Source organism: Microcebus murinus, chromosome 26 (assembly GCF_040939455.1).
Source record: "Microcebus murinus isolate Inina chromosome 26, M.murinus_Inina_mat1.0, whole genome shotgun sequence".
NCBI classification, from domain to species: domain Eukaryota; kingdom Metazoa; phylum Chordata; class Mammalia; order Primates; family Cheirogaleidae; genus Microcebus; species Microcebus murinus.
The window spans coordinates 798,600-812,716 of NC_134129.1; the positions used below are offsets into that span (position 1 = coordinate 798,600).

At 54.5% G+C, this 14,117-nt stretch overlaps 1 protein-coding gene across 6 annotated transcripts in view; it reads right to left on the reverse strand.

The window, feature by feature from the left end:
* SEPTIN11 (septin 11) overlaps positions 1-14,117 on the reverse strand; it is an 81,757-nt gene that overhangs the window by 15,792 nt on the left and 51,848 nt on the right. For all 6 annotated transcript variants that reach the window (XM_012743919.2, XM_012743902.2, XM_012743911.3 and 3 more), the window contains exons 4-9: positions 12,406-12,592; positions 9,551-9,712; positions 7,143-7,239; positions 6,541-6,709; positions 1,856-1,988; positions 4-191 (exon numbers count right to left, since the gene is read on the reverse strand). In XM_012743919.2, the coding sequence (XP_012599373.2) occupies positions 4-191; positions 1,856-1,988; positions 6,541-6,709; positions 7,143-7,239; positions 9,551-9,712; positions 12,406-12,592 (936 nt within the window). The remainder of the gene's footprint in view (positions 1-3; positions 192-1,855; positions 1,989-6,540; positions 6,710-7,142; positions 7,240-9,550; positions 9,713-12,405; positions 12,593-14,117) is intronic.

Here is a 14,117-nt window from a genome sequence, read left to right on the forward strand (position 1 = left end):
TACTTTTTCTTATCCTTGTCTTTCTTGGTTTGCTGGGTGCCAGACTGCTGGGCCTGGGACTGTAGTAGCTGGGCTGCTGCTTTCTTCTTCTGGAAGTTGTTCACCTCCTCCTCAAGCTCCTTCTTCTTGTCTTCTACCTTCTTCTTCTCTTCCTGGTGTGTCCGCTTCAGGAGGTCAAACTTCTCGTGCAGCTGGACAGAAAGTGAGGAGGACAGGCTTGGTGAAGGGGATGGAAATCTTACCTGTGCAAGCATCTTTGGATCTGTCTAAAAAACAAAATACACGTCAAGGGGCCACATTAGCTTTAATCACGGGTATGAAAATCCATTTCAGTGACTTCCTGGAGGGGCTCAGCTAAGCTGCTGGAGAGCAGCCCTCAGAGCCCTAGACTCCTGGGGACAAAGAATTCCTTGGGCGCTTTTCCCGATAGTAAGATAAACATTCATTTTAAAAAGCAGAATGAAGAAGATAAAAATTATCTATGATCTCAACAACAATAAAAATTCACTCTATAGGTAAAAGTGGTTCTTCACTTCTGAGTCCTTTTTTAAAATGTATAAAATACATTTACTTAGAGATACACACAATGACTACAGATATACAGACACACACTACCTATAATTTAAATAATAGAAACATAAACAACGGAAACAAAAACTGGAAAGAAAGGAGAGAGAGGCAAAAAATTCTCACTAGAGAATTCTAGATTCTTTTTTTGGGGGGGGGGCCAGAGTCTCACTCTCTCGCCTGGGCTAGAGTGGTGTCATTATTGCTCACAGCAACCTCAAACTCCTGGGCTCAGGTGACCCTCCTGCCTCAGCCTCCTGAGTAGCTGGGACTATAGGCACGCGCCACCACACCTGGCTAATTTTTTTCTATTTTTAGTTGATTGGCTAATTTCCTTCTATCTTTAGTAGAGACCAGGTCTTGCTCTTGCTTAGGCTGGTCTCGAACTCTTGAGCTCAAGCAATCCTCCCGCCTCTGCCTCCCAGAGAACTAGGATTATAGGCGTGAGCCACCGCGCCCAGCCGAGAATTTTAGATTTTTACTCAACATCCACATGATTCTTACAGCCAACAGCAAATAAGCCTCAACTTTCCTTTCTCTGCAGCAAAACCATCTCGAGTATTTGGCTATTCAAATAAACTCTACATTACAGTAATTTTTATGACGATAAATTAAAACAAGATAATGAGGAAATTATTCAGATACTTTTCATTTAGAGATGTGCTGAGCTAAAGGGCAGACACTTAGGGCACTCCGTATCCACCCCCAGGAGCAGGTGTTCTGCACACACATGCACTCTCGGATACAGTCAATCTGGCCTGAGCACAGGGCCAGGCGGGCTCAGAGGGCACTGGAGCAGCGAGCGTGAGCCCAGCAAAGGAGACCCCGGGCATGGCCGTGGAGGACGGGCTTTGGGTTGGGCCACGTCCACCAGCGAGTGCCAAAGGCCCTTCCGCTGTTCAGCTCCCCGGGTTGTCTGGCAGACTAAGATAATAATAATAATAATAATAGTCCCAGAATCCCAAGTCTCGCATTACAAGACTGTGAATTGAGGAAACAGCTAGAAAGACCACATGATCAGGTCTGGAGACCTAAGATCTAGTTTTAGTCCTGGTTTTGCTGCTGACTAGGTACGGGACTGCAGAAACAGCTAACCCTTCACTACTGTTTATCATCTGTAAAATGGGGATAAGAATATCTGATTCCCTTTTCCTGCCAGGTGGGTATGTCACTTGTTATAAAATGTACGTAGGTAGTACTTGGACCATCACCATGCCCCACGAATGTGGAGTATTAATAAAATACCTCCGTCACGTTTCTTTCCCTGGAAAGAGAACAGACCACTTACTTCTTTCTCTGCCTCTTTAAGTTCGGCTTCTTTCTCCTTCACTCTCATGACGAACATTTGTCTCATTTCTTCTTCTTTCTTCTGCAGTTCTCCTAGGAATTCATTCCTCTTTGCTTCGTATGTCTCCTGAAGACTATTCAAAATCCACAAACCAAGGGCGGAGTCACGAGACTGCATAGTAAACGTCTGTCCGCACGATTTCTACCCACCCACCGAGGAGCTGCCGCCGACCACAGGAAGCGCGGACGGAGCGGCGGCGGCCACCGCAGTCCCGCGGCCAGAGACCCGCGCACCGCGCACCGCAGTCCCGCGGCCAGAGACCCGCGCACCGCGCACCGCAGTCCCGCGGCCAGAGACCCGCGCACCGCTGTCCCGCGGCCAGAGACCCGCGCACCGCTGTCCCGCGGCCAGAGACCCGCGCACCGCGCACCGCAGTCCCGCGGCCAGAGACCCGCGCACCGCGCACCGCAGTCCCGCGGCCAGAGACCCGCGCACCGCGCACCGCAGTCCCGCGGCCAGAGACCCGCGCACCGCTGTCCCGCGGCCAGAGACCCGCGCACCGCTGTCCCGCGGCCAGAGACCCGCGCACCGCGCACCGCAGTCCCGCGGCCAGAGACCCGCGCACCGCGCACCGCAGTCCCGCGGCCAGAGACCCGCGCACCGCGCACCGCAGTCCCGCGGCCAGAGACCCGCGCACCGCTGTCCCGCGGCCAGAGACCCGCGCACCGCTGTCCCGCGGCCAGAGACCCGCGCACCGCTGTCCCGCGGCCAGAGACCCGCGCACCGCTGTCCCGCGGCCAGAGACCCGCGCACCGCTGTCCCGCGGCCAGAGACCCGCGCACCGCTGTCCCGCGGCCAGAGACCCGCGCACTGCTGTCCCGCGGCCAGAGACCCGCGCACCGCGCACTGCTGTCCCGCGGCCAGAGACCCGCGCACCGCTGTCCCGCGGCCAGAGACCCGCGCACCGCGCACTGCTGTCCCTCGGCCAGAGACCCGCGCACCGCGCACCGCTGTCCCGCGGCCAGAGACCCGCGCACCGCGCACCGCTGTCCCTCGGCCAGAGACCCGCGCACCGCGCACCGCTGTCCCGCGGCCAGAGACCCGCGCACCGCAGTCCCGCGGCCAGAGACCCGCGCACCACGCACCGGGACGGGCACGCGCTGACGGGGCGTCTGATGGCCCGCTAGCGCGCATGCTCGCTCGGCGGTGGCCCGGCGGGGCACTGGCGTCGCACAGACCGCTCGACTCTGGCCACGCGAAGGAGCCATCTGGAAACGACACCTCCCCGAGCCACCGGCGCGGCGCGGGCGTGACTGCGAGCACGGAACGCAGCGCCTGAGCGAGGCTCTGGCGTGCGGGTGACTCGGTGCCTAGTGCTGCCTCCTCCCACCTGCCTCCCCGTCCAGCAGGGAGACAGGCGCGGCCAGCAAACCAGACAGGACGGCATCGAAAATGCCGCCTTCCGAGTCACCTCGCCAACCGGGACGTGAGCAGGGAGGAGTTTCATGCTCATTCTGACCACCCTCCTGCCGGCTGTCTGCAGAATTGAGAGCCCAGTATTTTACACTGAATGTCACAACTCAGCTTGGCCTCTCAGTCGGAACAAATGTATTGACGGAGAAATCATTTTGGAAACACCCCTTAAGAAAACAGGTCCCTGTCCCCACCCTACACACAGACACTTGCTGATGTTGTATAGGTGCTATTTCTGTCTCTCTCTCTCGTCTTTTTTTTTTTTTTTTTTTTACATTTTTTGTTGTTTTTGAGACAGAGTCTCACTCTGTTGCCCGGGCTAGAGTGCCGTGGTGTCAGCCTCGCTCACAGCAACCTCAAACTCCCAGGCTCAAGCAATCCTCCTGCCTCAGCCTCCCGAGTAGCTGGGACTACAGGCATGCGCCACCATGACCCGCTAATTTTTTTTTCTATGTATTTTTAGTTGTTTGGCTAATTTCTTTCGGTCTTAAGTACAGACGGGGTCTCGCTCTTGCTCAGGCTGGTCTCGAACTCCTGACCTCCAGCAATCCTCCCACCTCGGCCTCCCAGAGTGCTAGGATTACAGGCGTGAGCCACCCACCGCGCCGTTTTTCTATCTCTTGCAGTTTTCCTAGAACAGCAGCTGTGTAATCTAAGGCTGCAGTGTCACCTCCCTTTACCTGCGGACCAAATTCAGCCAAAGCACAAACCGCAGACTCTCCAGCAACTACCGAAGACCCCGGGCTGGGCACGGCCCCACCACACCCACACCTGCCCGCTCAGCAGGAAGCAAAGGAAATACGGGCGCGAGCTCATGTGCGCGTAGGTGCGCACGTCTATAATGAATTAAACAGTTCGTTTCGCATTAGGAAACTAATCAGGCTGGTTTATGCTTCTATAATTATCAATAACATTCTCATTAGTTTATTAAAAATAAATTCTTCTGCCCTCAACACTGCCAAGGTTACCTGTTTATGAACAGTCAAGTGTTTTAAGTTTCCAGAGATAACTTTCACATTATCTTATGAGACAGAGATGAGTTTAGCCGATGTTAATGTTTGCTAATATTAACAGCAACTTGGACTTGTTTAAGATCTATAGCCATAGAGACAGAGCACTGTGCTGATAACAGAATATAACATAATTTATAAATTTTATTTTGCTTATATAATAAACCCTTCGTCACTACTATTTGGGTCAGAATTGCCAATGGCAGAGGATGACTGATCCCTGCTGTGAAATTTTATAGAAAACTCGGCTTTTGTTGATTTCAGGATAATGAATATGTCTCTCTCTTCTTTCTAACAAGCAGTGTAAAACCTTTTATGGAAACATCACCTGAAATGTATCCCAGAGGTCACTGGTTTCAAGAGATGTTCTCCAAAAGAGGGGCTCCAAAGTCAAGGGCATGTAGAGAAGAGGCCCTGTGCCTCCTTGTTCGGGGTCCCAGCCTGGCCCAGGGCAGGGTCAAGTGATGCCAACCTGGCTAGAAGTTAACTTCTTGGTTAGCAGCTCTGTCTGCGGTCTGCATTTGCTCTCATCAAATACACACACGTTCATGGAACTCCATGATGGCACTGTACCAGGGGACCTGCCAAGACATCCCCAAAGTCTAAAGCAGTTCCCAGAACATCAGCCCCTCTGCCCCATGGCAGCTCAGACCCAAGTGGACAGAATCCGCCACACTGTGCACTGGCTGCCTCAGGCTCCGCAGCCACTGGCTTCTAGACATCAGAACGTGTTACATCGCTGGCCTCAAAAGAGGAGGAAATGGGTTTTCCAAGGACGTGGCCAACTGGCAGAGGCATGTAGCCCAGGCACACCTCGCACCGCTTCAGCTCAGATCCCCATTAAGAAAGTGCTTGTGGCCGGGCGCGGCGGCTCACGCCTGTAATCCTAGCACTCTGGGAGGCCAAGGAAGGACTGCTCAAGGTCAGAAGTTCGAAAGCAGCCCCAGCAAGAGCGAGACCCGTCTCTACTAAAAATAGAAATTAATTGGACAACTAAAAATATATCGAAAAAATTAGCCAAGCATGGTGGCGCATGCCTGTAGTCCCAGCTACTTGGGAGGCTGAGGCAGGAGGATCGCTTGAGCCCAGGAGTTTGAAGTTGCTGTGAGCTAGGCTGGTGCCACGGCACTCTAGCCCAGGCAACAGAGTGAGACTCTGTCTCAAAATAAAAAAAGAAAGTGCTTGGGATCCATCTAGATCATTCTCTCCTCCACCAGGAGCTGGCGAACCTGGCCTGGCAGCCTCGCCTTCTGCCATTCACTGAGCCTGGTAAGGGCAAGGACAACCCTTTTACCTGAACTCCGACAGGGACTGGGCTTTTGCTCGTGCCCCAATCCTACATTCATTTCTCCCCTTTGCATTCTGCATCTTCATCCTTCAATGATGAGCAAACACAGAGATTTTCTAAAAGCTATTCCCTTCCCTACTGTTGAGCTGTTGGTAGAATTGTGCTGACCCACTGAACGCTGGTAAGAGACTTGGAAAAGAAGAGCCTCGGGAAGTTACACGTGTCTGGCGAAAGCGCAGGGGCAAGCTGTGGGCGGCGGGCCCTGCGCATGCCTGCCCGGCGGCGGCCGTCTGCAGAGGCCACGCGGAGAGGCCCGGGCGCGGGGCCGGGGCTGGGCTCGAGGCCAACCCGCCCACCGCTCACTGCCCACGGGCCCTTGGCCGCGGTGCTCGCACCCTCACCGCCTTCGCCTCCTCTGCCAAACGCGGACGGTGATAACGACATCACTTCCATTAGGCAGTTGCGACGTGCAAACGGAAGTGGGGGCCGCAATGCTTGCGACGGGTGCTAGTGATCCCCCCATCGAGACTATCTCAACCCAGCAAGCATTTCTTTTGCTTTTTTTTGAGACAGTCTCACTCTGTTGCCTGGCTAGAGTGCTGTGGCATCAGCCTCGCTCACAGCAACCTCAGACTCCTGGGCTCAGCGATCCTCCTGCCTCAGCCTCCCGAGTAGCTGGGACTACAGGCATGCGCCGCCATGCCCGGCTAATTTGTTCTATATATTTTTAGTTGGCCAATTAATTTCTTTGTATTTTTAGTAGAGACGGGGTCTCGCTCTTGCTCAGGCTGGTTTTGAACCCCGGACCTCGAGCCATCCTCCCGCCTCGGCCTCCCCGCTGCCGGGACTACAGGCGTGAGCCCCGCGCGGCCGCACGCGCATTTCCGCGACGCGCCACCCTCGCCCGCACGGACCTGAAGGGCTTGCTGTCGGGGTCGCGGTCCTGGAAGCCCATCTCCTCCAGCTTGCAGCGCCGGTACAGCTCGTAGTGGCGCGCGTGCGTCTGCTCGCGCAGGTCCTCCATGTTGACGCGCACCAGCATCTCGCGCAGCTTCACGAAGTCGCAGTGGCTCTCGTTCTCCACTGCAACACACGGGCGGGTGGGCGCGGGGCGCGGGCGGGGGCGGGGGCGGGGCGCGGGCGGGCGGGCGGGGGCGGGTGCGGGGCGGGGGCGGGCGGGCGGCGCCACCGCCCCGCTGAGACCGCTGAGGTCCCCGCGGCCCGGCGCAGGCGAGACCCGGGCAGCCCGCGAGGCTCGGGCGCCGGCCCGCGCAGACGGCACTCTGGATTCAGACCCAGCTCCACCGCTCCGCGCCGTCTAGACCGCGCAGGGTTCACACCTCGCCTCATTTACTCGTGTCCGCGCCACCGAGGAAAGGGGTCTTCTCAGCGGTGCCCCGCCCCCCCGCGCCCCCAGCCGCGCGCCAGGAGCGACCGCCCCGCCCTCCCGCCGCGGCCACCGGCCACCGCGAAGACCGCGAACGCCACTGCGGAGGGACGGCGGCCGCGCACGTACCCTGCACCACGCCCCACGGGTACTGCCTGGCCTTGGCCATCTTGTTGCCGACCTTCACCTCCTCCGTGCTGCCGACCACCGCGAACGGGAGGTGCACCTGCCGAGCAAGAGCGGACGCTGCGTGACCGTCGGCTCCGAACGCGCTCTCCCCAGCCTCCACCCTCTCCTGCCTCCTCCTGCAGGCCTCCGCCCCGCGGCCAGGGAAGGAGACGCGGAGGGCAGAAGGGAGCCGCTGGGCGCAGCTCGCGCGAGGGGACGCGCGGCAGCCCCGCCTACGTGCGGCCCCTGAGCACTCGAAACAGGGCTTGTAGGGCCAAGACACTGAATTTTTAACTTTTAATTTACATTGAAATTTAAAATGCAGGTAGTGCCGGGCATGGTGGCTCACATCTGTCATCTCAGTGCTCTGGGAGGCTGAGGTGGGAGGCCTGTTAGAAGTTAGGAGTTCGAGACCAGCCTTAGCAAGAGAGCCCATGTCTACAGAAAATAGAAAAATTAGTGGTGTAGCAGCGCATGCCTGTAGTCCCAGCTCCTCGGGAGGCTTAGGCAGGAGGATCACTTGAGCCCAGGAGTTTGAGGTTGCTGTGAGCGAGGCTGATGCCACGGCGACAGAGCAAGACTCTGCCTCAAAAATAAATAAGTAAATAAATAAATGCAATGTAATATGTAATGAAAATCTTTTTCATTACATATAACTGTATTATTTTGGTAAAACTGCATTCACTTTGCATCAAATGCAAGCCAAATCTTCTAAAAATGAAGACCAGTTTTGTCAAGGTAGAACCAAATATTAAAGAAAAAGCATCTTTTTGGCACTTATTCCATATTGAAAAACTTGATAGGAAAAATTTGGGTATGTGAATCTACTTTAAGTGTACAGTGCTACCATTATTACATAGCTCTGAATACTCCTAACCAGAGAATTTTAGAGGCAAAAGAGAACTGACATATCATCCAGTTCAATCCTGCTTAAGGGTTCTCTCCCCAGCACCTTCCTCAGTGATCTGGGGCTGAATCTCTTGTCCTCCAACCACTTGCGACAGGAACTCGCTATTTCCCACGAACTAAGCTGTTTCTTCCATCGCCACGGCTCCAAAAGTTAAACTTTCACTTAGTAATGTTGACATCGCCATAGCTGACAGAAACTTCAAACTCTGGACTCAAGCGATCCTCCTACCTCAGCCTCCCAGGTAGCTGGGGCTGCAGAGGTGCACCACCACACCTGGCTAATTTTTCCATTTTTTTGTGGAGACGGGGTCTTGCTATATGTTGCTCAGGCTGGTCTCAAACTCCTGGGCTCAAATAATCCTCCCTCCTCAGCTTCCCAAAGTGCTAGGATGACAGGCGCGAGCCACCGCGCCCGGCCTTCGTTTTGGTTCTTTTGCACAGTCCGGCAGTCTCCCTTGTGGCAGGCTGCCTGTCACAGCCCACGGTCCTATTTCCCAGGGAGGGTCTGCTCTCCAGCTTCTTGCAAAGATTCCAAACCTTTAGCTACCTTGAATTCCAGCCACCATCACTGGGCATGGAGCACGTGCAAAGAACGCTGTTTTACCGCGGCCGCCAGCGGCGCCCTGCGACCCGCAAAGGAGCGGCCAGCACGAGCCTCGCCAGGAGGGGCTGCGTCGGGAGCACACACCGCCCGCGCTATCACTTGTCCCTGACAGCTCTCTGCCATGTGGAAACAAACGGCAGCGTCAATTGCCAGGTCACCTGACGATTCAGGGAGGAGCGGGAGAACGGGAGGGCAGGCAGGAGCCAGTCCCCGAGCAGCACTGAGACAGGCGGACGAGCAGAATGTGTTTGCCTTGGAGCTGCTTGTGTCGCATGGTGCTGGGCTGGCGTCTCCCCCCCAGGATTCGCCATGGAAATCAGAACTGTCAGAACTGCACAGCCGGGCGCCGCGGCTCACGCCTGTGACCCCAGCACTCTGGGAGACCGAGGCAGGAGGATTGTTTGAGCTCAGGAGTTCAAGACCAGCCTGAGCAAGAGTGAGACTCCATCTCTACTAAAAATAGAAAGAAATTAGCCAAACAACGGGGCACGTTGGTGTGTGCCTGTAGTCCCAGCTACTCAGGAGGCTGAGGCAGGAGGATAGCTTGAGCCCCGGAGTCTGAGGTTGCTGTGAGGGAGGCTGACGCCACGGCACTCTAGCTCTGGCAACAGAGTGAGACTCTGTCTTAAAAAAAAAAGAACTGTTAAGAGTGGGAAGGGAAATTTGAGATCATCTTGTCTAACTCTCCCATTCACAGATGGAGAAACTGAGGAGCAGACTGGTCACATGACTGGCAGTGGCAGAGCTGGACCACAGGATGGGAGGTTCCCAGTCCAGAGCTCTGGCCACTGTGCCATGCCACCCCTGGGAATTGCTTCCAGGAAGACCCCTCGCTCCCGTCTACTCCAGGACGTACGCTCATTGTCGCGTTGATCTCCGCCACGGTCTCTTCGTCCGTGGGGAACTGGTAGATCTGCACCCCGTTGCTGACGAGCTCGCTCATGATCTTGCTCTTGAATCTGTGCAGCTCGTTCTTGGCGATGGTGTCAGCTTTTGCGATGATTGGAATGATGTTCACCTGCAAGACAGACAGGCCCGTTTTACACCATTCCAACGTCAGAAGAAATGATCACAGGAGCAAATAACACACAGCAAACAAATAAAAATTGCAGAACCTCACTGTAAGAAACAGAGATACTATGGAAAATGAGACTTTCTACTTGGATGCAAAATTAACAAAACTGTGGGATCATCTTCTAGTTCTATCCTTGAACACTTTTCCTCCCTCCCAGCCTGCCCTGAAAGCATACCTGTCATTTCCTCTCCTGAGCTGCCTCATCCTTTGCAGAGTAAGAGGAAGTGTTACCATTCTACAGCAAATAGTGATAACAAAGAAGTCTGTTCTTTGAGTAACCAACCATTCCTTCTAGGCCCCTTCCAGCCACTTTTAGGCTCCTGAGTTTTACAAACTCCAACAGACAGCTGGACACTCAGCTCTACACACGGCAACCCTTTCTTTCTTTCAATAACCTGAAAATTCCTCGGAGGGGAGAACCTAACTATTAACCCAAACAAAAATGGTTTCACCTACCTTTAAATTGTTCAAAATCACACAAACTAATTCTTCTGAAAATTGGCTTCTCGATCAAATTATTCATTGGTGTCAGAATGAGAGCCAGGGCCAAAAGCAAGGGTCAGTTTCAGACAGTTACAAAGAACCGGGAAGAACTCAGAGCCAGTTGAGAGCTGGCTAGGGTGCCAGCTCCAACCCCCCACATGGGATATTCTTTTCCCAACTGTCCCTAGGCCCCCACAGGACACATTTTAAAACTCCATGTTTTATGATTAACTTTCTTCCATTCCCTGGTAGGAACAGAGGTTTCAATAAGCTGCCACTGATACCTGATATCTAGCACTGAAGAGAATGGACCCTAAGGACTCAGGGAGAAAGCTGTCCTGGCCGGGAAACAGAGGTTTTCAGGTCATGCCTGCATTCCTTTGCTTCTCCTTTTGTCCAAAGGGCCAAATCAGAACCCCTGATAAACCAGAATGAGATGACAATACTGAAAGACAGACCTATTTTTCAGCTCATTCCTCACCCCAAGCAGAGGTTCATATTTTCTTGGTCAAACTGATCACAGTAGACAAAGAAACCACACCATTTAGTTTTAAATGTCCTTCTCCTCATTGGCAGGAGACTGAAGGTCTCTGAGATGATAATGTACCTGCTTGAGCCCTTCTCTACTTGTATAAATGAGACTTTAACAACTCCATTTTCAGATGCTGCCTAGCTCTCCAACTCTGCAGTAATGCCGGGTCTTTGAAAGTTTCACCTGCTTTGTATTATAGTTGTCGTCGTTGTTTTCTTTTTTTGAGACAGACTCTCACTCTGTTGCCCAGGCTAGAGTGAGTGCCGTGGCGTCAGCCTCGCTCACAGCAACCTCAAACTCCTGGGCTCAAGCGATCCTCCTGTCTTAGTCTCCCAAGTAGCTGGGACTATAGGCATGTACCACCATGCCCGGCTAATTTTTCTATTTTTAGTAGAGATGGGGTCTCGCTGTTGCTCAGGCTGGTCTCAAACTCCTGACCTCAAATGATCCTCCCACCTCTGCCTCCCAGAGTGCCAGGATTACAGGTGTGAGCCACCGCGCCCAGCCGGGAAAGTGTCTTTTATTTTATTTTTTTTAATTTCTTAAAATTATTTCCTGGATGAGGTTCTGGGGCCCCAAGAGAAGGGGGCCCCAGAAGTTGCCTGAAAGTGTCTTTTAAACAATGTTGTTTGGACCCAGAAAAAAGACACTCAATGAAACCCTCCAAAGGGCTTTATCATCTAAGGGAAAATACTAACCATGGCTTAGTTTTCTGATTGTTCTTGTTGCCATTTGCTTCATCTTTATTCCACAGTGTATTATCTTGTATTTATTTCAAATGAAAATCAAGTTAATTATAAAGTAGAGCATGAAATTTTATCAAGCATTTCGATCCCTTCCTTCACGTGTTGTGAAAAAGAAAGGTTATAAACGTGGCAAGCTCAGGGATCAAACTGAAATAAAGACTTGACTTCTTCTGAACACATGCGTGCAGTTTGGTTTTAAAATCTAAGAAGTGGCTAGACATGGTGGCTCACACCTGTCATCCTGGCACTCTGGGAGGCTGAGGCGGAAGCATCACTCAAGGTCAGGAGTTCAAAACCAGCCTGAGCAAGAGTGAGACCCCGTCTCTACTAAAAATAGAAAAGAAATTAATTGGCCAACTAAAAATATATAGAAAAAATTAGGTGGGCATGGTGGCGCATGCCTGTAGTCCCAGCTACTCGGGAGGCTGAGGCAGGAGGATCGCTCGAGCCCAGGAGTTTGAGGTTGCTGTGAGCTAGGCTGACGCCACCGCACTGTAGCCCCAGCAACAGAGTAAGACTCTGTTTCAGAAAAAAAATATATATATATGTAATAAAAATATATAATACATATATATCCACATAGACAAAAAAAATTAAGACTTTTATTCCATTCTAAAGTTTTTGAATGAAAGCAAAATATTTAGAAACCTTTTAGAGAACACTGTCTAAGAAAATAAATAAGCCTTGAATCTATGTGTCAATTTCCTATCTAAGAACTAAACATACTGCGCAGCAAGCCACATGGTTTTGTTCGCTAGTTTTGTTTTGGTTTTCCCTCACAGACAGGATTCGGACGTCTTTCTTCACGTGGCCAAACCCTGCGGTTCTGCAACACAGAGAAACGGGACGCCAAAGGCAGAGAGCAGGTAGGGCACCTTGCTGTCCAGCTTCTTCATGGTGACCAGGTCCAGGGACTTGAGCGAGTGCCCGGTGGGCGCGATGAAGTACAGGCAGGCGTGGACCCTGGAGTCGTGGTAGTTGAAGAGCGAGCGGCGGATCTTGAGCTCCTCCTGCAGGTAGGCCTCGAACTGCGCGTCGATGTAGTCCACGATGGGCCTGTAGCTGGGACGCAGACGGGCTGGGTCAGACCCTTCCGGAGCCGCGCCGCTCGCGCGCACGCCCTCCCCGCCAGCGCCGCCCCCTTTGCCCCGCCGGCCGAGTCCCGGCCCTGCTGGCGGCCCGGTGCCCGCCGCCACAGCCACGAGGGCGGCCCGGTGCCCGCCGCCACAGCCACGAGGGCGGCCCGGTGCCCGCCGCCACAGCCACGAGGGCGGCCCGGTGCCCGCCGCCACAGCCACGAGGGCGGCCCCCGCGCCGCCACAGCCACGAGGGCGGCCCCGCGCGCCGCCACAGCCACGAGGGCGGCCCCCGCGCCGCCACAGCCACGAGGGCGGCCCGGTGCCCGCCGCCACAGCCACGAGGGCGGCCCCCGCGCCGCCACAGCCACGAGGGCGGCCCCGCGCGCCGCCACAGCCACGAGGGCGGCCCCGCGCGCCGCCACAGCCACGAGGGCGGCCCGGTGCCCGCCGCCACAGCCACGAGGGCGGCCCCGCGCGCCGCCACAGCCACGAGGGCGGCCCCGCGCGCCGCCACAGCCACGAGGGCGGCCCCGCGCGCCGCCACAGCCACGAGGGCGGCCCGCGCGCCGCCACAGCCACGAGAGCGGCCCCGCGCGCCGGCCCTTCTGCGTCTGTGTCCTGGTCCCTGCGGCCTCTGCAGTGAGCGGCCTTCCCGCGGCCTCCTCGCCGCGCCCGCGCCACGGGCCATGTGTCGCCGCGAGCTGCGGCCCCTCCCGGCCCCGCGCAGCCGCCGCTGGAGCCCGTGGCGGTGCCGCCGGCGCCGGTAAGGCCCAGAACCGCCGCGCCGGCCGCCGCGATCCTCCAGACACCTTCCAACTTGAAAATCCTACGATCTGAAGGTAAAGGCCATCACCCTCTCTCCCCTCACCAAATCCTTAAAACCCTTTCCGGAGAATTACGTGCGTGTCTATAAACACAGCCGCCAATAACACGCGGGACACACCCGCAGCACGGCTCTCCAGGGAGGAAGGGCGAGCGGGCGGGGAGGCCGCGACTCTTTCTGGCCTCCTTTCTGGCCTCCGCGGGAGGACTCAGGAGGAGCCAATCTCGGCAGCAAAGGCCTGGTCTGATGGGGACGCAAACAGTTAGCCCTTCCCGGACTGACGCTCTCTGAGGGAGGACTTAAGCTTTAAGAAAAAAGCTTTTCAACATCCAAATCCCAGACTCGTAAATTAAACTGAAATCCTTAAAAGGAAACCACCCATCTTTCATGAGAAGGGTGACAGCGGACGTCCTAAGAGGAAACACAAACCACCAAACCCCCAGATGTGGGACCCAAACTGAGAGCAATTACAAAAAGCTTTTTGATGAGACTTTGCTTTGGCGATTTATCACAATCCACTGGTTTAATATGAGTAAGCAAAATCTTGAGAGGTTTAAAACACAAAGGTAGAATGTACCTCAAATAAAGTCCCAAATCATGACAGGCAAAATTCCAAAGAAAAGCATGAGCGAGTGGTGAAACTCTTCTAAATTCTCCAATTTTAAAATATAGGCCTATGTGTTTC